The sequence below is a fragment of the Hypomesus transpacificus genome, unplaced genomic scaffold (genome assembly GCF_021917145.1).
Source record: "Hypomesus transpacificus isolate Combined female unplaced genomic scaffold, fHypTra1 scaffold_188, whole genome shotgun sequence".
Classification (NCBI taxonomy): Eukaryota; Metazoa; Chordata; class Actinopteri; order Osmeriformes; family Osmeridae; genus Hypomesus; species Hypomesus transpacificus.
The window spans coordinates 113,224-137,832 of NW_025813737.1; the positions used below are offsets into that span (position 1 = coordinate 113,224).

The following is a 24,609-nucleotide window of genomic DNA, read 5'->3' on the forward strand; positions in this document are numbered from 1 at the left end:
ATCAAACCCAGGTCAACTGCTTGGAAGGCAGCTATGCTTGCCACTATACCACCAATGCCCACGACATCCTCCATGATCGCACAGCTTTTCGAGCCACGGTTCGATTTTTCACACCACCTACTGACGTCCAACTAGTAAGAGATTGCCATAAACCTGGTTTATACTTCTGTCGAGTTTGGAACACTTGGCCTAATCCGGATGTGCTCGACCGTCACAAGAGACGAAATGCCTCTCACACTTTGTATTGTCTGGTGATGGAGCCACTATACCTACGATGCCCCAAGAAAGCATCAACGACAACACATCGAGACACAGTTCACCTTTCAAACCCACTTACTGACGTGAAAGCAATGAGACGCCGTTAGCACCCTACTAAAGTGGCAGCGGTGGGATTCGAACCCACGCCTCCGGAGAGACTGGAGCCTTAATCCAGCGCCTTGGTGTTGGAGAAATCGAAGATGTAACACATTTATCCTGCATAAGAATGATTCTGTGTTCAGCATTCCTTGTGTGTAGAGAGAAGCCTACCCCCAAATCTGGACTTTGGGTAACATGAGGCATACGTAAACAAGGTGACCTGGGCTGACCACTCTCTCTTACTGAAGAGGCCCTAAAAGATGTCTGGCCTTATCTGTGTTGGGTGAATCATGTGGTCAAGCTTACAGGGGTCAAAAGGCACACACACGCACACACTCAAGCACGCACACACTCAAACACGCACGCACACACGCGCGCGCCAGGTCTATGCAAGGAGCCAATGAAGAAGAGCAATGGAACATTTGCATGCCTTTGTCTTAACCAATGACTGTAAAGGGCGGTTCTGCTTAAATAGCTAGCTAGCGCAACATGCTAGCGGACAAACTTGTAGCACAATGGGGTGTGATGTTTTGTCTCCTTGTGGGCCGGCCACAAGCAATAAAGCTTTCTTAAACTTGTTCACCGACTGACTGTGCAATGCTTGATAGATTAATACTTCTGACACAATGGTCCTTCGAGCCGGATTCCAACATCCATTCCACCATCCAGAACCCAAGAACCAAGAACTAAAATCGTGCAGACGTGCATGACAATGGAGAACCTCGCAGCAAAAATGGCTGTTTAAAAAGAGGCCAGTTTTTTGGGGGGGGAGGGGATGGTGGAAAGGTGACGGATTTCTGGACTAGCTAAGAGGCACAGCTTTCGATGGACAAGGTAAGAATGAAATTGTATATATATATAGTCGAATTTTGTGCTCCAAATTGATTTTTAAAAAAACTCCATAGTGTAGTTATTAAAGCACTCTGGTCCCTATCAGCTAAGACCTGTTGGAAACCCAGTGCAGCGATTGGGGTGTCATATTTACTGAGACCCGTGATCTGTGACGCATTGGGAGCAGATAGATCGGTGAAGTAAATAGACTGTATGTTTTGCTAAGAAATGGAACAGAATCAGTTACGGCCTGACCGACCAGAACTGAGATATTTGAAATATATCTGAGTTTGGTGGTAGTTAAATACCTAACCAAATGGAAAGATTATTGCTGATTTCTGTGGGAATGCCATTGCAGTAAAACAGAGTTGGATGAAATACTCCGCTGTGAAGTCGTGAACTAAACTCACAATGGATCCTGACCTGTAAATGTATATTGGTTGAAATTGACATAATAACTGATTGTTATTGCTGATGAATTGGGAATTGTAATCTACACATGGTAAAGGCGTTTGACATGCCATTAGAGAGTGGAGTTCTACATAAGTGCGTTTATTGTTGCTGAAATGTGTTTGTTTTGATAGATCTGGGTCTGGTGGTAGACACGTGCCTTACAAACATGTGTTATTAAATCCTAGCCAAACGAACAGGTTGAAAAGGCCTGGGCGACCAGGACTCAGATGTATGTGTGAACATAAGATAGGACTTTTCAGTGTACAATGCAGAATTTGGACTCTCGATTTTTAAGTTAAAGATAAATTAGACGTGCAGTTCTATCATCTACATTTGCTTAATTCAGATCCAGTTGTGAGATGGTGCAGGCTAATCACAGAAGCCACGTTTACTAACATATGGCGCCGGGGGTACCGGGAACAGCGTAGTAACCTATTTTGCTAAATTCTGTAGAAAGCCATTGAGGTAAATGGGCCGTCCACAGTCGCTGTGAGAAGACTACAGGATTAAATGACTCCGTGCGCACGTAAAAGATAGTACTACATTAGTCGACGAGGACTAATTATATTAGTCGATGAGGACTAATTGTATAATTGTATAAACCGCGGACCTATTGTGTATATATAACCATGGTTAATTGTTTTAAAAGTTGTACAGAGGAATTGTGAAATGCTTAGAAATATGGAAACCAAAATTCAATGGTGAAATTGAAGTTCCAATTGTTTAAGTTAAAGAGTAGTGAAGAGAATGTGGTAATTTTTGTTTCAAATGTGTCTAAAAGAAGGCTGACATGATTCTAGTGAATTTGCCAATCCGCTGTCTGTTGAACAAAGTCTTTTACAAATTGTTGGGATCTGAGAGGAAAAGATCCAAGCTGTGACTTTGTTAGCTAATGGCTAATGGTGAAAACATAGAGAAAGTGCATTTTGCCAGAGATTTTGCTCTGTCCTGAGACCAAGGAGAGTCCAGGAAGTTGAATTTGCAACTATGGCAACAACATTTGTAGCTAACAAACTTGCATACAGACTCAACAGCGATGGCGGCGGGTACAGGCTAGTAAAGGTATTGCAGCTTGACATTTGAGATCCAGATGAGTAACCACATGACGCATGCGCAGACTAATAAGAAATTGAGAGATTGAAAATACGCAAATTTAGAGAAATAGATGAATTTGGAGCGAATTTACACATTAATTTGGTTACTTTTGAAATATATTAAGTGAAGAGTAGCCTATTTTGATACATTTGCTAACAAGGTTTTTGGTTGTTCGAGTACATTTTACATGAGTTTCAGAAATTCCGAGGAAAGGTGGGGGCTAAGAGTCCCGTTACGTTGAAGTTTTGCAAAGGTGATCCCAGAGGGTAATTCTGCATAATTATGTGAGTATTAATGCTGAGAGATGTGTCCGTTTGGAAGAATTCGAAGTTTGGTGGTTAACAAATGCATGATAAACATTTGTTGTAATTCCTAGCCAAACAGGGAGGTTTTTTGAAGCCTTTCCGACCAGAACTTGTATTTAAAAGCGTCATATCTTTGATGTGTTATGGTATTCAATAAGAATGCAGAAATTGAACCCCTGGTTTATAAATTGGTTCCAATACAATCGCAAGAGTTATAGAGCAAAATTAAGTGAATAGAAGGTAAACGCCAACCATCTGTGTTGTTCAAAGAGGGAAAAAAAAAGGTTTTTGCTTGTTCCAGAGTGCGCTGTTTGTTTGATTCGAGTTTGAAGCGGGCGCTGATGGATACAATGTGCTAGATTTGAGTCATTCAAGTAAAAACTAAAAGTAATTAAGTAAGAAGAGTGTTACATTAAACCATATAGGCTACAAACTACAAAATATTCCAATTAAATATCTTAATTTGGAGTTTTTGGTCCGCATAAATTAGATTTGAAGAATTGTCCGTGCATAATGCATGTTGTGGGCGTAATGGCTGGTAAATATAGGAATATTCAAAGGAGTATTCTCTGTATGCTTTGATAAGACTTTTGAGAAGTTAAAGAATAAGGTTTTTGTTTTACGGGCTTATGGTACTCATGTTAAATTGTGAATTTAAAGGTTTAAAAAGAAAAAGGGCGAATTTATATTTTCTTTTGTCTTAAGGACATTAAGACATGGTTGACGTGATTACGGAGCATAATACTGGCATGAGTGACTAAGGTCTGGGAGCAGTTTTAACTGTCCGAACATTGATTTGATGAAACAACATTATGATAACGATAGTTTAAAGCAAATTAAAATGTGGCTCAGAGAATTAGTAGAAGGCTAATTTTGAAATCAAAGGCGAAATTAAGTCAATAATTGCAACCTTGTGTGTTATAGGGAACTTATGGGAAGTTTGCGTTTAGACAGGAAGGTTGTTTTTATTTGGCGAAGGAATGTTTTGTTTAAGGATTTGATTTAATTTGAAATTGTAACTTTAGTAGCTACATCTGATTATAATAACCACTTGCACATCAAATATCCATTGACATGGAATCAATTGGTGGCACTTTTCCAGTTGGGTTATTTTGAAGCTGTGTTTTCACAAATGTTTTATTTTGGTTTGAAGAAATGTATGTAAAACATTATGAGGAAATGATTTGAAAGTTACATAAAAGATTGGTTTAAGAGGTTCATGGAAGGTTATAAAATGAAACAGGAGAACGTTTTGTGGTTGTGAAGAGATGATTGGTTTAAACACTTTGATGTTCTGAAAAGGGAACTATGCATATACTTTAGGTATATGGGAAAACATTTAAAATCAAAATAGTAAAATGTAGGATTTTTAAGAGTTTTGATAAAGGTATTGGATGCAATTTAGTTATGAAATGAGAAAGAGAAAATAACTAAAATGTATTTTTATTTTGAGTTTTATTGTAATTTGGCTTTAAGTTTGATTGCATGTTTTATCAGGAGCCTGACACAATGTTTTGGATAAACAGTTAGGCTGTGATAAGGTTGTATTAATAAATGGTATTAGTGCATAAGGAGGGTTATAATAACCTTTGTTCTGAAATAATTTGGGAAGACTCATAAGTCTGATAAATTGTGGTTATGATGGTTTGTGCTAATTAGCTTGTTTTGGACTGCAGCCAAAGCAAGTTATGAAGTTCTACCTATCTGACCTTTATGGAAAATATATTTGAAAAAAGTTTTGTTAAACGCTACATTGGGAACATTATGTGGTCTATATTTTCATTTGAGAAACATACAGATTGAATTCTGGTTTGGGATAATGACAATGGTTTTATCATATCTTTAACAAAAAGAGGTGTGATTTGGTTAAACAGAGAATTTAAAATGATATCGGTCTTAAACTTACCGGGTTTGAAAGAAAGAAAAGGTTTTTGGAGTGAAAGAAATTAGACTAACAGTTGATTTTGTTTAAAAGGGAACAAAGAAACAGATTTCTAGACATCAGTAATAGGAGTTGAATATCAAATGATGAGGTATTGTCTTGTTATACATGTTTGTTCAACAATGGATAAATAAGAGTTTTGAATAACTTGTGTTGGTTCTACTAGAAGTAATCCAAATTCCTGATGAAGTGGATCAAAAAGTTAACCGATTTTATACAAAATGCTAACTAGAAAAGAGATCTTCTGCTAAATTCTGTTCCAGGTGAAGCAGTAAACCAAAGAGTGGATGAGTCAAACCAGGAGGTTGGGTATTGATTAAAGTTATCAAAAAGAAATAACTGGTCCAGCCCAGGTGGGAGGGACCGTATCAGGTACTACTCACCACACCCACTGCAGTCAAAATAGCAGAGAGGACGTCTTGGATGCATTTGTCACATTGTAAGGAAGGGACATTGATACAGGGACAGATTAGTTACTCACCACAGTCTTGAGGCACAAGTCTGACTACAAAGGGGAGTCATTCTCTTAAAGAACGGCGCGTCTCAAACTCAGTGAAGAAATCAACGGCCAACAGAGACATAGGGTGTAGGCTAAAAAGATAGGAGACAGTAAGCAGGGAAAGGTAGAAAGGATGGGTGACCTATTTCCTCATCCGTAGTATTGTGACCTTCGTGGTACCATATGTAGCTTACTGTTGCTAATATTCATAATAGTCTTCCCTATACTATGGTTTGAAAAGGTGATTGCTCCTGTATGATGCCACTAGTGGAAACAATAAGACAGATAAAGACAACACCGCTGAGACGAGCAAAACGAACTAGTATTAAGAACTGGATTTAATGACTGAAAATTAGTGGTTGGAATGGATAATGTTTACTTTGCTGTTCCCTATGGTTAAAAGATGCAATCTTTTAACCTCAGTGACTATCTACAAGGAAAGATGGCGATTGTGAAAAATGTGTTTGGTCTACTAAAAGTTCATACTGATAACATAGATTTTATTTTTCTGGGAATGCTAAAGCAGATGTGGCAGCAAAAGAGGCAGCCATACAGGTGTCTTAACATTAGGAAAGGTATAATGTGGATGAGACTGTCTTGAGAGAAATGCAAGGAGTGTCACAAATGATGGGTTGTGTAAATTCACAGGAGGAACTTATGTTACTGAAGAATCTATTTCGTTATGCTATAATATTGAGCCATGAGATTGATCATGTCTCAACAGGAGGGAATGATAACGAAAGAGTGTTCACAGTATATGGATTTGCAAACTATTCAAGGAAACTTTAAGACAAAACTTTTTTAGCATACTTTGAGAGAGAACAAGATATGCATGAACTTTATTGAGCTAAAGAAATGTAAAGATTCAGGAATGGACCAACGACGAGTCAGTTGCCTTCAACTGACCTCTGTGAGAATGTAATTTTAATTACTGTGTAGTCTACTTTGTTCTGAAATTCGCAGACAGGAGAGAGATGCTGTCTCAATCCAGTGAGAGGTCCCTGACCTAAGGAGACTGGATTGTGGTGACGGATTTGACACGTTAAGTCCTGGAAAATGACCCAAGGTGAACAGGGTCATTCCTGGCTAGTTTCAGAGAGGAAATGGCATGGTACACGTGAGTCAAGCGTGCACTTTGTTTGATGATGGCAAAATAAGGAAAACAGTGCGTTGAGGTTGCCGTTTTGATCAACTAGACTACATTTTCTATGAGAAGATTACACAATCACCATGCACACAATCATGGCATCAGTTTCAGGAAATTGGACTTTGAGAAACAAGGGGAATTGTCTTGAGAATGATGTTCCGTTTTGGATGTTGAAATATGTAGGAACTACATGGTGCTATGACTACAGATATGATTTAACTGTTTAATTGATAACAATGCAAATGTTAAACAGATTCAGAAGTGTTGTTTTAATCTTGAGATACGTAAGAAACTTTTCTGTGGAATAAAATTTAGGTACAAACACTCCTATCATGATACGTTCTACCAGTTATGTAAAGATGTCCAGTTGATATGTTATGTTCCAGGGCAGAAGTTTGAATGTTTTGAGAACAGTTATTGACTGTCGGAAGAGGAGATAACAATACTGTGACCATGATACTACAATACTTCATTTATATGACTTGATTAAGTATTATTTGGGAGTTGCATTAAAGCTTGATGTTTTGCTTTTGAGAAACTTGGTTGCATCACAGAAAGTTGATATTAATTTGAAAACAGAAATTGAGAACATGTAAGGAGATTTCAGGAGATGTGCAAAAGTGATCTTTTATCATGAAGAGGTTGTAAAAGAGTTAGCAGGAGGCTGGAGAGAAATGTCTGTTGATTTAGAGTCCTGACTGCGCTGTAGGAGATCACCTTCGGGGGAGGGTGAGCTTCTTTTGCCATCTATAAAATGGAGATAAGTTGTGGGAGAGTGCATTTGGAGACAGAATCTGGGGTGACTTAAGGGTTAAACAGGTTTTTGTTTGGTTAACTGAGGTTTATGACTCCCTGACTTGGACAGAAATGCTTATCACCTAACCTGGAGAGGAAGAGCACAATCAGGGCCTGTCTTAGAAAAACCTGACTGACAGTCTACTGAATGTTTGATGGTTTTAGAGATGACCAGGTAGACAACAAGTAGGCATGTTCTTATATCCTGATAATTTCTGTATTGAATTCTTTGTTGCAATCTTTGTTTCTATTTGATTTTGTGTGAAGGAGATCTGAGATGAGGTCCAACTCATCAGACGTCAAATGACCATTCTGCTAAGTGATGACGGGTTTTACCCAATACCATGGGCTACCGTCATGTCCAAGCATTCACACTGCTAGACTATAATGCTGTGTAGTCTTATTGAATATTACACATTTTTTATTTTATGAATTATTTTTATTTTATGTATTTTTGATTTTATTGACTGTGTGTAGGCGTGGCTTTGGAATGACACATTTTATTCAGGATAAACAGGAGGGATATGTTGGAGAAATTGAAGATGTAACACATTTATCCTGTATAAGAATGATTCTGTGTTCAGCATTCCTTGTGTGTAGAGAGAAGCCTACCCCCAAATCTGGACTTTGGGTAACATGAGGCATACGTAAACAAGGTGACCTGGGCTGACCACTCTCTCTTACTGGAGAGGCCATAAAAGATGTCTGGCCTTATCTGTGTTGGGTGAATCATGTGGTCAAGCTTACAGGGGTCAAAAGGCACACACACGCACACACTCAAGCACGCACACACTCAAACACGCACGCACACACGCGCGCGCCAGGTCTATGCAAGGAGCCAATGAAGAAGAGCAATGGAACATTTGCATGCCTTTGTCTTAACCAATGACTGTAAAGGGCGGTTCTGCTTAAATAGCTAGCTAGCGCAACATGCTAGCGGACAAACTTGTAGCACAATGGGGTGTGATGTTTTGTCTCCTTGTGGGCCGGCCACAAGCAATAAAGCTTTCTTAAACTTGTTCACCGACTGACTGTGCAATGCTTGATAGATTAATACTTCTGACACTTGGACCGCTAGGCCACGCTACCCCGTTGTCAACTGTTGGCCAGCTGAGCTCGAACCGAAGCTGATCGATCGTCCAGGAGCTCACGTGACTATATCTAATGCCCGCAAGCAGTGGAATGACACCAGATAAAACACATTTTTCTCAAGGTTCTGCATTGGCCGGGAAACGAACCCAGGTCAACTGCTTGGAAGGCAGCTATGCTTGCCACTATACCACCAATGCCCACGACATCCTCCATGATCGCACAGCTTTTCGAGCCACGGTTCGATTTTTCACACCACCTACTGACGTCCAACTAGTAAGAGATTGCCATAAACCTGGTTTATACTTCTGTCGAGTTTGGAACACTTGGCCTAATCCGGATGTGCTCGACCGTCACAAGAGACGAAATGCCTCTCACACTTTGTATTGTCTGGTGATGGAGCCACTATACCTACGATGCCCCAAGAAAGCATCAACGACAACATGTCGAGCCATAATTCAACTTTAAAACCCACTTACTGACTTGAAAGCAACAAGACGGCGTTAGCACCCTACAAAAGTGGCAGCGGTGGGATTCGAACCCACGCCTCCGGAGAGACTGGAGCCTTAATCCAGCGCCTTCGACCGCTCGGCCACGCTACCCCGTTGTCAGCTGTTGGCCACCCGAGCTTCTCCCAAAACTGATCGATACTGAACTAGTAACAGATTGCCCTAAACCTGGTTTATACTTCTGTCGAGTTTGGAACACTTGGCCTACTCCGGATGTGTTCGACCATCACAAGAGACGAAATGCCTCTTCACGGTTTGTATTGTCTGGTGATGGAGCCACTATACCTACGATGCCCCAAGAAAGCATCAACGACAACACAACACAACACGTCGAGCCACAGTTCACCTTTCAAACCCACTTACTGACGTGAAAGCAACGAGACGCCGTTAGCACCCTACAAAACTGGCAGCGGTGGGATTCGAACCCACGCCTCCGGAGAGACTGGAGCCTAAATCCAGCACCTTGGACCGCTCGGCCACGCTACCCCATTGTCAACTGTTGGCCAGCCGAGCTCCAACCGAAGCTGATCGATCGTCCAGGAGCTCACGTGACTAGTCTAATGCCCGCAAGCAGTGGAATGACACCAGATAAAACACATCTTTCTCAAGGTTATGCATTGGCCGGGAATCGAACCCGGGTCAACTGCTTGGAAGGCAGCTATGCTTGCCACTATACCACCAATGCCCACAACATCCTCCATGATCGCACAGTATTTCGAGCCACGGTTCGATTTTTCACACCACCTACTGACGTCCAACTAGTAAGAGATTGCCATAAACCTGGTTTATACTTCTGTCGAGTTTGGAACACTTGGCCTAATCCGGATGTGCTCGACCGTCACAAGAGACGAAATGCCTCTCACACTTTGTATTGTCTGGTGATGGAGCCACTATACCTACGATGCCCCAAGAAAGCATCAACGACAACATGTCGAGCCATAATTCAACTTTCAAACCCACTTACTGACTTGAAAGCAACGAGACGGCATTATCACCCTACAAAAATGGCAGCAGTCGGATTCTAACCCACGCCTCCGGAGAGACTGGAGCCTAAATCCAGCGCCTTGGACGGCTCGGCCACGCTACCCCCGTTGTCAGCTGTTGGCCACCCGAGCTTCTCCCAAAACTGATCGATACTGAACTAGTAACAGATTGCCCTAAACCTGGTTTATACTTCTGTCGAGTTTGGAACACTTGGCCTACTCCGGATGTGTTCGACCGTCACAAGAGACGAAATGCCTCTTCACGGTTTGTATTGTCTGGTGATGGAGCCACTATACCTACGATGCCCCAAGAAAGCATCAACGACAACACAACACAACACGTCGAGCCACAGTTCACCTTTCAAACCCACTTACTCACGTGAAAGCAATGAGACGCCGTTAGCACCCTACAAAAGTGGCAGCGGTGGGATTCGAACCCACGCCTCCGGAGAGACTGGAGCCTTAATCCAGCGCCTTGGACCGCTCGGCCACGCTACCCCGTTGTCAACTGTTGGCCAGCCGAGCTCGAACCGAAGCTGATCGATCGTCCAGGAGCTCACGTGACTATATCTAATGCCCGCAAGCAGTGGAATGACACCAGATAAAACACATTTTTCTCAAGGTTCTGCATTGGCCGGGAATCGAACCCGGGTCAACTGCTTGGAAGGCAGCTATGCTTGCCACTATACCACCAATGCCCACGACATCCTCCATGATCGCACAGCTTTTCGAGCCACGGTTCGATTTTTCACACCACCTACTGACGTCCAACTAGTAAGAGATTGCCAAAAACCTGGTTTATACTTCTGTCGAGTTTGGAACACTTGGCCTAATCCGGATGTGCTCGACCGTCACAAGAGACGAAATGCCCCTCACACTTTGTATTGTCTGGTGATGGAACCACTATACCTACGATGCCCCAAGAAAGCATCAACGACAACATGTCGAGCCACAGTTCACCTTTCAAACCCACTTACTGACTTGAAAGCAACGAGACGGCGTTAGCACCCTACAAAACTGGCAGGGGTGGGATTTGAACCCACGCCTCCGGAGAGACTGGAGCCTAAATCCAGCGCCTTGGACGGCTCGGCCACGCTACCCCGTTGTCAACTGTTGGCCAGCCGAGCTCCAACCGAAGCTGATCGATCGTCCAGGAGCTCACGTGACTAGTCTAATGCCCGCAAGCAGTGGAATGACACCAGATAAAACACATGTTTCTCAAGGTTCTGCATTGGCCGGGAATCGAACCCGGGTCAACTGCTTGGAAGGCAGCTATGCTTGCCACTATACCACCAATGCCCACGACATCCTCCATGATCGCACAGCTTTTCGAGCCACGGTTCGATTTTTCACACCACCTACTGACGTCCAACTAGTAAGAGATTGCCAAAAACCTGGTTTATACTTCTGTCGAGTTTGGAACACTTGGCCTAATCCGGATGTGCTCGACCGTCACAAGAGACGAAATGCCTCTCACACTTTGTATTGTCTGGTGATGGAACCACTATACCTTCGATGCCCCAAGAAAGCATAAACGACAACATGTCGAGCCATAATTCAACTTTAAAAACCCACTTACTGACTTGAAAGCAACGAGACGGCGTTAGCACCCTACAAAAGTGGCAGCGGTGGTATTCGAACCCACGCCTCTGGAGAGACTGGAGCCTTAATCCAGCGCCTTGGACAGCTCGGCCACGCTACCCCGTTGTCAGCTGTTGGCCAGCCGAGCTCAAACCGAAGCTGATCGATCGTCCAGGAGCTCACGTGACTATATCTAATGCCCGCAAGCAGTGGAATGACACCAGATAAAACACATCTTTCTCAAGGTTCTGCATTGGCCGGGAATCGAACCCGGGTCAACTGCTTGGAAGGCAGCTATGCTTGCCACTATACCACCAATGCCCACAACATCCTCCATGATCGCACAGCTTTTCGAGCCACGGTTCGATTTTTCACACCACCTACTGACGTCCAACTAGTAAGAGTTTGCCATAAACCTGGTTTATACTTCTGTCGAGTTTGGAACACTTGGCCTAATCCGGATGTGCTCGACCGTCACAAGAGACGAAATGCCTCTCACACTTTGTATTGTCTGGTGATGGAGCCACTATACCTACGATGCCCCAAGAAAGCATCAACGACAACATGTCGAGCCACAGTTCACCTTTCAAACCCACTTACTGACTTGAAAGCAACGAGACGGCGTTAGCACCCTACAAAACTGGCAGGGGTGGGATTTGAACCCACGCCTCCGGAGAGACTGGAGCCTAAATCCAGCGCCTTGGACGGCTCGGCCACGCTACCCCGTTGTCAACTGTTGGCCAGCCGAGCTCCAACCGAAGCTGATCGATCGTCCAGGAGCTCACGTGACTAGTCTAATGCCCGCAAGCAGTGGAATGACACCAGATAAAACACATGTTTCTCAAGGTTCTGCATTGGCCGGGAATCGAACCCGGGTCAACTGCTTGGAAGGCAGCTATGCTTGCCACTATACCACCAATGCCCACGACATCCTCCATGATCGCACAGCTTTTCGAGCCACGGTTCGATTTTTCACACCACCTACTGACGTCCAACTAGTAAGAGATTGCCAAAAACCTGGTTTATACTTCTGTCGAGTTTGGAACACTTGGCCTAATCCGGATGTGCTCGACCGTCACAAGAGACGAAATGCCTCTCACACTTTGTATTGTCTGGTGATGGAACCACTATACCTTCGATGCCCCAAGAAAGCATAAACGACAACATGTCGAGCCATAATTCAACTTTAAAACCCACTTACTGACTTGAAAGCAACGAGACGGCGTTAGCACCCTACAAAAGTGGCAGCGGTGGTATTCGAACCCACGCCTCTGGAGAGACTGGAGCCTTAATCCAGCGCCTTGGACAGCTCGGCCACGCTACCCCGTTGTCAGCTGTTGGCCAGCCGAGCTCAAACCGAAGCTGATCGATCGTCCAGGAGCTCACGTGACTATATCTAATGCCCGCAAGCAGTGGAATGACACCAGATAAAACACATCTTTCTCAAGGTTCTGCATTGGCCGGGAATCGAACCCGGGTCAACTGCTTGGAAGGCAGCTATGCTTGCCACTATACCACCAATGCCCACAACATCCTCCATGATCGCACAGCTTTTCGAGCCACGGTTCGATTTTTCACACCACCTACTGACGTCCAACTAGTAAGAGTTTGCCATAAACCTGGTTTATACTTCTGTCGAGTTTGGAACACTTGGCCTAATCCGGATGTGCTCGACCGTCACAAGAGACGAAATGCCTCTCACACTTTGTATTGTCTGGTGATGGAGCCACTATACCTACGATGCCCCAAGAAAGCATCAACGACAACATGTCGAGCCACAGTTCACCTTTCAAACCCACTTACTGACTTGAAAGCAACGAGACGGCGTTAGCACCCTACAAAACTGGCAGGGGTGGGATTTGAACCCACGCCTCCGGAGAGACTGGAGCCTAAATCCAGCGCCTTGGACGGCTCGGCCACGCTACCCCGTTGTCAACTGTTGGCCAGCCGAGCTCCAACCGAAGCTGATCGATCGTCCAGGAGCTCACGTGACTAGTCTAATGCCCGCAAGCAGTGGAATGACACCAGATAAAACACATCTTTCTCAAGGTCCGGCATTGGCCGGGAATCGAACCCGGGTCAACTGCTTGGAAGGCAGCTATGCTTGCCACTATACCACCAATGCCCACGACATCCTCCATGATCGCACAGCATTTCGAGCCACGGTTCGACTTTTCACACCACCTACTGACGTCCAACTAGTAATTGATTGCCCTAAAACTGGTTTATACTTCTGTCGAGTTTGGAACACTTGGCCTAATCCGGATGTGCTCGACCGTCACAAGAGACGAAATGCCTCTCACACTTTGTATTGTCTGGTGATGGAGCCACTATACCTACGATGCCCCAAGAAAGCATCAACGACAACATGTCGAGCCACAGTTCACCTTTAAAACCCACTTACTGACTTGAAAGCAACGAGACGGCATTAGCACCCTACAAAAGTGGCAGCAGTCGGATTCGAACCCACGCCTCCGGAGAGACTGGAGCCTAAATCCAGCGCCTTGGACCGCTCGGCCACGCTACCCCGTTGTCAGCTGTTGGCCACCCGAGCTTCTCCCAAAACTGATCGATACTGAACTAGTAAAAGATTGCCCTAAACCTGGTTTATACTTCTGTCGAGTTTGGAACACTTGGCCTACTCCGGATGTGTTCGACCGTCACAAGAGACGAAATGCCTCTTCACGGTTTGTATTGTCTGGTGATGGAGCAACTATACCTACGATCCCCCAAGAAAGCATCAACGACAACACAACACGTCGAGCCACAGTTCACCTTTCAAACCCACTTACTGACGTGAAAGCAATGAGACGCCGTTAGCACCCTACAAAAGTGGCAGCGGTGGGATTCGAACCCACGCCTCAGGAGAGACTGGAGCCTTAATCCAGCGCCTTGGACCGCTCGGCCACGCTACCCCGTTGTCAACTGTTGGCCAGCCGAGCTCGAACCGAAGCTGATCGATCGTCCAGGAGCTCACGTGACTATATCTAATGCCCGCAAGCAGTGGAATGACACCAGATAAAACACATTTTTCTCAAGGTTCTGCATTGGCCGGGAATCGAACCCGGGTCAGCCGCGCGGCAGGCTGCTATGAATGGTCTTAACTTCCTTAACTTTTCCCATTCATTCTCTATGGCTATCCTTAACCATATCGAATACTACCATTTGTGGCCACTATGGGGATTTGGGGGGCGCTGTTTCGCGGTTTTCTTACGAGATAGAGAAGCGTCTCAGATCAGAATATTTTTTGAGAGAACAGTACACGTAGATCTGCACTGAGGTAAGATATCCATCTGGATAGATCTAAAAATAGCTAGCTAAATCATGAATGAACATGTTATTTTACTCATCTCTGCTTTGTGAAAACTCAACATTGAGCACGCTATGACTCTCAGTCTAACAGTATGAATGAATGAAACTGTATGTACAGTAGCCACTAATGCAATGTTACGTTGGTACTACTATAACTTCCCAAAGTTATTCAGTAACGTTAGTTACTAACAATATACCGACAATGGTTTGCCAGCATGTTATGTAAAATTAATAGTGAATCGTGAATAAAAGTCATGTTAGAAGAGAGCTGTTCGCAGCTAATACACATTCCAAGACAAAGGACATTGAGGGGGATTGTTGGGGGATGGGGGAGGATGGGGGAGTTGAGATGAGGCACATTCACCTCAAGTAAGCACACTCATCGAATAGATACAGATCTACTGTAGGGCAGTGTTGTTTGAAAATACTCTGGCTACCACCCCCTCTTGACATGTAATTTGTTGTAATTATTGAATGTGTTATTTCTTTTAAATACAGATGTCTAAGCAAGTTTTTAGTTTTTATCCTGGGAGAGTGGTGGTGGTCTTTCGGAAGGGGTCACATGGCTACCTTCTCCAAGATGCAACTGAGGAAGCCAAGCGTTGGAAGGACTCCTCTGTCTCTCTGAAGGACAAGTCAGCACCCATAAAGGAGGAGCAGATGAGGGCAAGGGCGTGCTCTTTGGTCCGTGACCGAGGGGGGGGATGTGTCTGATCAAACTGAGGTGTTGGGGGAGTATACTTTACAGTTTGGAAAGTATAAGGGGAAATTGGTCAGATGGCTCCTTGAAAATGATGTGGGGTACACTCTGTACCTCATTAAACAATTTGAAAAGGAGCAAATGGCTGGCATGCCTTTGGATGGGCCCAGCAAAGACAGCCTGCGGTCCTTTGTAGGGTATGCCAATTCCTTCAAGGAAATCAAGGCAGTGCTGGAGTACGAGGCCAGGAGGACCGGGGCTGTCAGCTCAGTGGAGGAGGACCAACAGGTCGGCTTTGGCCGCATGCCAACAAGGACCTGGGGTGACGTCTGGGAGGGTAGGGCAGATGGCTTTGCAGCGTTCGTTCTGTCCCGGACCACCACTCCGGGAACTAGCATGGACAAACTGAAGCGGTACCTGACCAAGAAGACCCAGGAGGCATCCATGTCCTCTCCTCTGCTCGCCTCCAGCCAAGCCGTGGGTAGGTCATCAGTATTAATTAAATATTATAAGTAATTTAATGCTTGTGATTATGGTTAACTTTCATTTGATGCATGTAACAGATAGGATATAAATGTAACTATTGTACAGTGAAAGGAATACATTCTTATGTTTCTTTCCTGTTTGCACCACAGTCATGGATGAAGATGAAGACCTGGAGCAAGCCATGCTGAACATCTCCCCCTCCAAGATGGTCAAGCAGAGCTGTAAGTGAATGTTCCTTTGTGGGCCTTGTTGTGTGTGACTGAGGACACATTTAAAGCAATATGCTTTTGAACTGCTACTTGACAGCATGTTGTACATCTTTTCATCTCTGCTTTGTCACTAGCTGCTGCCCTGTCTTCGGGTGCATCTTCATCTCCCAGGAATAAGAGACCAGCAGGCCGAGGTCTCTTTGCATATCAGTTGTTGGGACCAAGACATGACTCTTGGTCAATGTTCATGCCACGTTCCTGGCCTTGTTCAATGTTCATGCCACATTTCTGGCCTTGTTCAATGTTTATGGTGTTCTGCCTTTCAAAACTCCAATCATGAATTTACATCCTCTCCATCGTTGATGGTAAGTGTTTTTTTTTCTTATACTCTGCATGATTCCCATTATGAATTTACAGGCTCTTCGTTGAGGGTAAGTGTTATTTGTCTTATACTCTGCATGATGACTGCATGAATGTGCATGCCACCGTTTGCATTGTTTGCTTAACAGGTTTTTGAACAAAATTATTTATTTAGGATTAAAGCTGTTTGATAGTTGCTGACAGATCCAATTGAGAGAAGTTCTTACATGCAAACAAAGCACACATGCAATTTGCCTCTGTCAGTCTGAAATATAACTTTTACACGGTGACTAACTTTGTCCTTTTTTTCAGGATATAAGAATCCATCCGCTGCTCAGTCTAAACTGCCTGGTAACAGACTGGACCCCAGCACTGCTCAAGGTAAAATGATCATGTTCCTAGGACTACATCTGAATCTCTTGCAATTTAAAAACATACTACAAACAATATGTTGTGTTTTGCATGAGCTACTACAGTGCCCTCCAAAAGTATTGGAACAGTGAGGCCAATTCCTTTATTTTTGCTGTAGACTGAAAACATTTGGGCTTGACATCAAACGATGAATGTGAAACCAGAGATCAACGTTTCAGCTTTTATTTCCAGGTATTTACATCAGGATCTGATGCACAAATTAGAAAATATCACCTTTTTGTTCGAACCCACCCATTTGTCACGTGAGCAAAAGTATTGGAACATGTGACTGACAGGTGTGTTTTGTTGCCCAGGTGTGTCCTATTACATACATTATTCAATCAATAAATACCACTGAATGTCTACACTCAGGTTCAGATTGGGTAAGATAGGTTTTGTCTATGCAGACTGTATTCAGAGGTGAAAACAACATGAAAACCAGAGCGCTGTCTTTGGGTGAAAAACAAGCAATTGTGAGTCTTAGAGAAGATGGAAAATCAATCAGAGCCATTGCAGAAACATTGGCCATAGCCAGTACAACCATTTGGAATGTCCTGAAGAAGAAGAAAACTACTGGTGTACTAAGTAACAGACGTCGAACAGGTAGACCAAGGAAAACATCAGCAGTTGATGACAGAAACATTGTGAGAGCTGTAAAGAAAGACCCTAAAACAACTGTTAGTGAGATCAGCAACAACCTCCAGATGGCAGGAGTGAAGGTATCACTATCTACTGTTCGCAGAAGACTTCATGAACAAAAGTACAAGGGCTACACCAGAAGATGCAAACCACTCATTAGCAAGAAGAATAGGAAGGCCAGGCTGGAATTTGCCAAAAAGTACAGAGATGAACCTCAAAAATTCTGGGACAAAGTTTTATGGACTGATGAGACAAAGATTAACTTTTACCAAAGTGATGGAAAGGCTAAAGTTTGGAGAAAGAAAGGAACTGCTCATGATCCCAAACACACAAGCTCATCTGTGAAACACGGTGGAGGTAATGTCATGGCTTGGGCTTGCATGGCTTCTTCTGGGACGGGCTCATTAATCTTCATTGAGGATGTAACACATGATGGCAGCAGCAAAATGAACTCGGAAGTCTACAGAAACATTTTGTCTGCCAATTTAAGAAAAGATGCAACCAAACTGATTGGCAGAGCCTTCATCATGCAGCAAGATAACGACCCAAAACACACTGCCAAAACAACAAAGGAGTTCATCAGGGGCAAGAAATGAAAGGTATTAGACTGGCCAAGTCAATCTCCAGACTTAAACCCTATAGAGCATGCATTTTACCTGCTTAAGAGGAGACTGAAGGGAGGAACCCCACAAAACAAACAACAACTGAAAGAGGCTGCAGTGAAAGCCTGGGAAAGCATCAAAAAGGAAGAATGCAAAAGTTTGGTGACGTCAATGGGTCACAGACTTGCTGCAGTTATTGAAAGCAAAGGATTTGCAACTAAATATTAAGTCTTATTCACTTAAATATGTTTTAAGTATATCTGTTCCAATACTTTTGATCACATGACAAATGGGTGGATTCAAACAAAATGTGATATTTTCTTAGTTGTGCATCAGATCCTGATGTAAATACCTGGAAATAAAAGCTGAAACGTTGATCTCTGGTCTCACGTTCATTATTTGATGTCAAGCCCAAATGTTTTCAGTCTACAGCAAAAATAAAGGAATTTGCCTCACTGTTCCAATACTTTTGGAGGGCACTGTATGTTAGATGTTGAGAATAACATTGTGCTTTCTGTAATAGAAAAGAGTAAACCAGCAGCCACACTCTCCAGACCAGACCAGGGTGATGGACTCACTTCTTTGTTGCCAGGTTAATATTGATGTCTACATGCGCCTAACTAGATACAAGATTTAATCAAACATAACTTACTTACCTCATTTAACTCTTAGCCTGTGATTGAAAGTCATCTCTCACTGCAGTCCCGGTAGCAAAAAGACAGGTTGTGAGCTATATACATATTTTGTCATTAGATCCCCCAGTTCCAGTGAAGGCTCCAGTGCCAGTTCCGCCCGAGTTGCTTGCACTGGGCCTGTGTACAGAGTCAGCAAACACTGCTATCTCAAAAGGTATGAGTCACTATTATTTAATAATATAATTACTTGAAAGTATTTAAAAATATTTTATATGTTTAAAAATCTATGTATTTAGTCTGTTGTTTACAGAATGTAGTTGCTCATCATTATCATCTGTCATCCTGCAGCCTCTCCCCGACTGGCTCCTGTGCTGTCTGCAGCCACCATGCCACCGCACTCTGCTCCATCTCCTGCCACGTCTGCTGCTGTCGCTCTACCCTGTCCTGTTCCAGCCGCAGCTGGTGCGCTACCTACCCCAGCTCCGTCTACCATCCCACCACCACTCCATAGGAAGGACCAAGACGTCAGCCAGTGGAACTGCTCCCAAAACCAGAAGATGTGGATGAAAACGGAGATGGAATCTTTGGGACTTTGGCCAGGATCTCGACCTGTACGACATCTGATGGGTATGATCTCCTTGTGGCGTCATCCACCCCAACCAGAACTCATAGATCCAGTCTATGATATGCCATCTCCCAAGTACTTCCAGCTACATCCATTTTTCATTTGGAAACCGGAGCATGCAATTATGGAGAGAGTGAGGAACAATTACATTTTACCCTGCCTCTACGGCTGCTCCACTCCCCATGTGGTTTCGGCAGGAGTTGGGCGACCCCGGGTCATTATTGGGACCAGCGGCCAGTACTACATCTTGGCCTCTCGGCTGAACTGCAAAACATGCAAGAGGTACTGGTTCGCTGACAAACCCCAGTGGATGGAAATGCTGCCACAACTCTTCTGCATCATCCTGCCAGCATTTCTCACCCACAAAAAAGCCATCTGCAAAACGGTAATGGATGAGCTATGTCGCACAGGGAGGTCGGCCACAGACATGGCAAATCAGCTGAATGAGGCTCTGCACCTACGGTACGAGAGGGCACACCTTGCCTATCTGTTGACTGTACAGAATGTGCAGGATGGTGACTCCGGCCTGTATGGGCAGAAGACCATCACAGGCACCATGCGGAAGGACAACACCCCTGATCCCTTTGGTACCTACGACTTGACCAATGGCTGGTGTGGGGTAGCCATCAGTCCCCGCTACCTAGTAGACTGCCTCGTACATGAGTACCACCGTAAGGAGAAGACCCTCACTCTTGTCCTGCAAGGCACTTTTGGGCAGGTCATTCGAGCTGACCACACACGGAAGGTGGCCCGGAAGGTGGTGCTCTCATCCGGAACCATGTCCTCGTGATGAATGAGAACTGGATGATCCTGTCCTGGGTGATGCTTCAGTCAGAGAGTGACCGGTCGCTCGAACCCATGTACGAGGGGCTGTCTCATCGCTACGACTCAGCTGGACTGCCGAAGGCAAAGTACCAGTGGGTGGACAGGTAAAAGCCAGATCACAGCTTTTGTATTCAATTTTACACAGGACAGAAACATTTAGCAAAATATAATATACTATATAGTTACAGGGGATTGTATGCAGGTGACATAGAAACTCAAAGCCTATCATTAATTTGTGTTTTTCTCTCTCTCTCTCTCTCTCACTGTGTGAGCAGGGACTGCTGTGCTGATTTCCGGATCCCAAACCTTGACCCCCAGGAGCACCTCCACTGGGATTTATGGAAAACCACGGAAGCTGTGGTGACGGGGGCAACATCTGGGAACCTGACCAACTCATGTGCCTCCCAGGGAAAGTACAGCAGCAACATCACTGTCAAACTGGACCTTTTCCATTGCATGCGGCGGTTCTCAAGGGAGTGCGTGTCAGAGCACCATACACTCCACAGCACTTTCTGCCGGTTCCTCAGTGCTGCATTCTGTGTGGTGGACCAGACTGACCTGCAGAGGCTGACGGAGGCATACGCCTTCTGTGGGATCAGGCCTGCCAATCCCACAAAGCAGCATATCCGGGAACACTGCCGGACCAAGGTACTTTTGAATGTTCATAACATTAATAATGCTTGTTATGTTATAACATAAATAAGAAAAATACGTAATTTAATTTCTGTATTCCGTTAATGCATATGAAATCATCTGTAATCCTTTTTTCAATTGTAAGGTACCACAACCTACAGAGCTGCTGGAGAGAGTGGAGAGCGTCCTCAAACAGTTCTTCCTAGAGACAGATCCCAATGGTGTCTACCTCTTCAAGCCGTCCATGCTAAAGCTGTGGAGACTCCAGAGGGTGCACATCCTGAGAGGCTGCCTGAGTGATCCAGAAGAGGAGGACGGGATCCTTTACAGACACGGAGGAACAGTGCAGCTCAACCACGTCAAGGGTGAAGGAGCAGCTGTCCCAGTGTGGATCCCTGTGAGAGGCACCTCCCAACAGGAGGGTTTCCATGCGCATCAGGCACGGTGGATCACAGGCAACTGTGTTTCCTCCGAGCTCTTCCAGGCTCAAGGCATGATGGGCATGGCACGGTGGAACTTTCAGAGATTGGTGGATCTGAAGTTACCGGACGTGAAGCTACCTGCAGTCTTTGACCCAGTGCTCATCATGCAGCTGAACGTGGCATCGGAGAGGGTGACCGGCCATGCCAAATACCCTGCACTGCAGTTGAGCCACAGAGACACAGGGGAGAGATTTGGCCTGCAGTATGTGGAGCCAGGCTGTCGCCCTGTGCCTCTGGACTGGTTCAAGAACAGGTCCCAGGGGGCTGATGAAGAGGGAGCTGAGGAAGAGGAGGCTGACCGGGTGGTCGCCGACCAGCCCTTCATCACGCCAGAAGACAATGTAAGTTGCATTGATAGCACTTTGTAATTTACCCTTTCAAACTTACACAGGTTATACCTGCAGACTAAGCACACATGTTTAAATAATTGAAATGCATGTACTTCCTCTGTTGCAGGATGACGTCTTTGGTGAGGCTTCTGGAGTCTTGCCCCAGACCACAGTCCAGCCAGTCCAATCAACCTCCACTCAAGGTAATTTTGCAAATATCCCTCATTTTACACATCTGCTAGTAAAATGTGAATGAGATGCAACACTCAAGTTGCACTGATGCTTGATAGAGCAAGATTTTATATTTATTATGTGTTATTTCTACTTGTCTTCAGGTCTGCCAACGACACCTGCACTGCCCATCACAGCAAACCCGCGTGCTGCTCGCACAATGTCCATCAAGGCAGGCGGGCTTCTGTACGTCTTGGACCATTCCCGGTGGACAGAGGCCATGAAGGAGGTCATCGACGGCCTCATAGGAATCCACCAAGGGTCGAAGGATTTCCTGCAGAGGGTGGACAGTGACTACGCTGGCTTGGTGCAGGCTGCTTCCCGTGATCCCAATAGCCTGTTGCATCCAACAACAAAGCAACACATTTCACAGTATGTGAAGCATTGGGCAAAGCGGACCAACGCCAGCACGTCCCTGAACACCAGCCCAGAGAAACTCCTGGAGACGCAGCAGCTGTGGCAGCACCTGACGGCAGAGAGTGAGACCAAGAGCGTGCCGGTGGTGACCATACCACCCGCTGCGGTCAATCCACCTGGGAGAGATCCCCAGGAGGCCCCTCTGACCAAGGCTGCTATCGAGGACATGGTGCGGGACATAGTCCAGAAGCAGACGGCACTGCAACAACAGCAGCAGCAGCAGCTGGGCAAAAAGAAGACGAGGAACTGTCTTGCCTGTGGCCAGCCGAAGTCGCGATACCAGGGAGACGGTTCCTCCATCCACCTCTTCTACCAGTCTGGGGAGGTCAAGTACTTTTACTGCTCACAAAGAGTCCACAAGCTCTATGCAGCAGAAGGCCTGAATGACCCCAGAATGCCGTTTGAGGACTTTGCGGACACCCCTTTCTTTGGGAAAGAGCTTGAGGCAGCCAAGCTCAGGTCAGCAGAGGCACGGAGGTTGGCTGATCTGCGGGGGAAACGGAGGGCGGCAGAACAGCAGCCCACCGGTCGGCTCTGCAAGTTCTGCCGCAAGCCCATCAAGCAGGGGCCAGAAAGCCCTGTGTACCATTCGTACCAAAAATGTGTACCATTCGTTCCGGGGTGTGGCGGGCAGGTACATTTACTGTCCTACCAGGGTGCTGTCCCTGTACAAGGCAGACGGAATGAATGCTGAAATGACCTGGGGGGAGTTTCAACAATCAGCCTTCTACAAGGCAGAGAAGAAGAGGTGGGCTGAGGAGAAGGGGAAGTAGGCAAACTGTACATAAAAATTGTTGTAAATAGTTCAAATAAATAATATGACTGTTTTGCACTTAATCTAGGTTATTTGTACAAGCCTTGATTACATGTTCCAATAAATGGCCAAAATAAGATTGTGTGTTCATCTCAGTTATTTGTATCACAATTAATCATCAAATAAATGTTCATGATGTATGAAAATGGAGATGGATCAGACTATTGATTACCATTGACCCCTTAAGACTCATCTGTACAAATGTCTTCATTTAGTGGCTCAAACAAATCCAGGCAACTGGTTACACTGAAAATAAATCCCCAATATTAGAGGTTTTTACCAGAATATATTTTTTTATATTCCATCAAAACCAGACAATATACAAACAATGAAAATAGTGCCAACGGACAATACACAATCTTGTTAATAAACAAGGCTAAATACAATTATGATGTATTTGTAATGTACAATACTGCAATTTTAGATGTAGATTAGAGGCATCTCAGTACAAGTTCAAGTTCAAGTCTTTTATTTGTCAGGTGCACAGAGCAACACAAGGTTAGACTGGGCACTGAAATTCTTAAGACAAGACAACGCAAGCACTTGGCATAACATAACATATAAGTACACAGAACAAATTTACATCTATGCTGAGCTTAGATAAGTGAACTTCCTAAATATACAGATAGCAATAAATAAACGACTATACTAACCCTAACACTAAAACTTCCTAAATTACAGATAACAATAAATAGTACGCTATACTAACCCTAATACACAAAAAAAAAAAAAAAAAAAAAAAACCTGTTACAACCCGAAAAAAAAACTAATCTAACCTAAATGGAGTACAGTGCAGTAGTGCAAATTTACAGATCAGTGACTTTGTCAATGACCAAACAGGAGCCTGGTGGCGAGGTACAGTAGTGCAATGTTACTGAAAGAGCAACCAGTAGCTGAAAGTGACAGTGTATAAGTGACTAGTGTGCAGTAAAAATGTCCATATCAGTGTCCATTGAGAAGCCTGATGACCCTAGGGTAGAAACTGTTGTCCAGTCTGCGTGTGCGCGACCGGATGCTGCGGTAACGCCTGCCAGAAGGCAACGGGGTAAAGAGACTGAAGGATGGGTGGGAACAGTCTCTTAGAATCCTGCTGGCTTTCCTAAGGCAACGTGTGTGGTAGGTGTCCTGTAGGGCTGGGAGCTTCCTGCCGATGATGAACTCAGCAGAACGGACCACACTTCGTAGGGCCTTGCGGTCCCGGTCTGTGCAGCTCCCATACCACACTGTGATACAACCAGTCAGAATGCTTTCTATAGTGCATCTGTAAAAGTTAGTAAGGATGACTGAGTCCATACTAAACTTCTTCAGTCTCC

General features: G+C 44.6%; 2 protein-coding genes and 14 non-coding genes across 16 annotated transcripts; 2 read left to right on the forward strand and 14 right to left on the reverse strand.

Annotated features, from left to right (window-relative positions):
* Positions 1-9,033: 9,033 nt before the first annotated feature.
* Positions 9,034-9,115, reverse strand: trnal-aag. Its single transcript has one exon. It is a non-coding gene; the product is annotated as a tRNA-Leu (tRNA).
* Positions 9,116-9,426: 311 nt separating this feature from the next.
* On the reverse strand, positions 9,427-9,508 carry trnal-uag. Its single transcript has one exon. It is a non-coding gene; the product is annotated as a tRNA-Leu (tRNA).
* Positions 9,509-9,635: 127 nt separating this feature from the next.
* Positions 9,636-9,707, reverse strand: trnag-ucc. Its single transcript has one exon. It is a non-coding gene; the product is annotated as a tRNA-Gly (tRNA).
* Positions 9,708-10,421: 714 nt separating this feature from the next.
* On the reverse strand, positions 10,422-10,503 carry trnal-aag. Its single transcript has one exon. It is a non-coding gene; the product is annotated as a tRNA-Leu (tRNA).
* Positions 10,504-10,631: 128 nt separating this feature from the next.
* trnag-ucc lies at positions 10,632-10,703 on the reverse strand. Its single transcript has one exon. It is a non-coding gene; the product is annotated as a tRNA-Gly (tRNA).
* A 529-nt stretch (positions 10,704-11,232) lies between these two features.
* trnag-ucc lies at positions 11,233-11,304 on the reverse strand. Its single transcript has one exon. It is a non-coding gene; the product is annotated as a tRNA-Gly (tRNA).
* A 321-nt stretch (positions 11,305-11,625) lies between these two features.
* trnal-aag lies at positions 11,626-11,707 on the reverse strand. The gene has a single exon. It is a non-coding gene; the product is annotated as a tRNA-Leu (tRNA).
* Positions 11,708-11,835: 128 nt separating this feature from the next.
* Positions 11,836-11,907, reverse strand: trnag-ucc. Its single transcript has one exon. It is a non-coding gene; the product is annotated as a tRNA-Gly (tRNA).
* A 529-nt stretch (positions 11,908-12,436) lies between these two features.
* On the reverse strand, positions 12,437-12,508 carry trnag-ucc. Its single transcript has one exon. It is a non-coding gene; the product is annotated as a tRNA-Gly (tRNA).
* Positions 12,509-12,828: 320 nt separating this feature from the next.
* trnal-aag lies at positions 12,829-12,910 on the reverse strand. Its single transcript has one exon. It is a non-coding gene; the product is annotated as a tRNA-Leu (tRNA).
* Positions 12,911-13,038: 128 nt separating this feature from the next.
* trnag-ucc lies at positions 13,039-13,110 on the reverse strand. Its single transcript has one exon. It is a non-coding gene; the product is annotated as a tRNA-Gly (tRNA).
* A 529-nt stretch (positions 13,111-13,639) lies between these two features.
* trnag-ucc lies at positions 13,640-13,711 on the reverse strand. The gene has a single exon. It is a non-coding gene; the product is annotated as a tRNA-Gly (tRNA).
* A 320-nt stretch (positions 13,712-14,031) lies between these two features.
* trnal-uag lies at positions 14,032-14,113 on the reverse strand. The gene has a single exon. It is a non-coding gene; the product is annotated as a tRNA-Leu (tRNA).
* Positions 14,114-14,419: 306 nt separating this feature from the next.
* On the reverse strand, positions 14,420-14,501 carry trnal-aag. The gene has a single exon. It is a non-coding gene; the product is annotated as a tRNA-Leu (tRNA).
* Positions 14,502-19,117: 4,616 nt separating this feature from the next.
* Positions 19,118-20,355, forward strand: LOC124489263. The gene is made up of 2 exons (XM_047051964.1): positions 19,118-19,154; positions 19,289-20,355. The coding sequence occupies exon 2, from the start codon at positions 19,327-19,329 to the stop codon at positions 20,353-20,355; it is 1,029 nt and encodes a 342-aa protein (XP_046907920.1). The 5' UTR covers positions 19,118-19,154; positions 19,289-19,326.
* Positions 20,356-20,823: 468 nt separating this feature from the next.
* LOC124489264 lies at positions 20,824-23,255 on the forward strand. The gene is made up of 5 exons (XM_047051966.1): positions 20,824-21,038; positions 21,169-21,846; positions 21,962-22,037; positions 22,170-23,073; positions 23,117-23,255. Exons 1-5 carry the CDS (start codon positions 20,847-20,849, stop codon positions 23,253-23,255), a joined length of 1,989 nt encoding a protein of 662 aa, XP_046907922.1. The 5' UTR covers positions 20,824-20,846.
* The last annotated feature ends 1,354 nt before the right edge of the window (positions 23,256-24,609 follow it).

Coding starts and splice junctions, on each gene's coding strand:
- LOC124489263 (XM_047051964.1), top strand. CDS start 19,327: ATGCCACCGCACTCTGCTCCATCTCCTGCCACGTCTGCTGCTGTCGCT.
- LOC124489264 (XM_047051966.1), top strand. CDS start 20,847: ATGCGGCGGTTCTCAAGGGAGTGCGTGTCAGAGCACCATACACTCCAC. Junction 21,039..21,168: donor GGGAACACTGCCGGACCAAG/GTACTTTTGAAT, acceptor TTCAATTGTAAG/GTACCACAACCTACAGAGCT. Junction 21,847..21,961: donor TCATCACGCCAGAAGACAAT/GTAAGTTGCATT, acceptor CCTCTGTTGCAG/GATGACGTCTTTGGTGAGGC.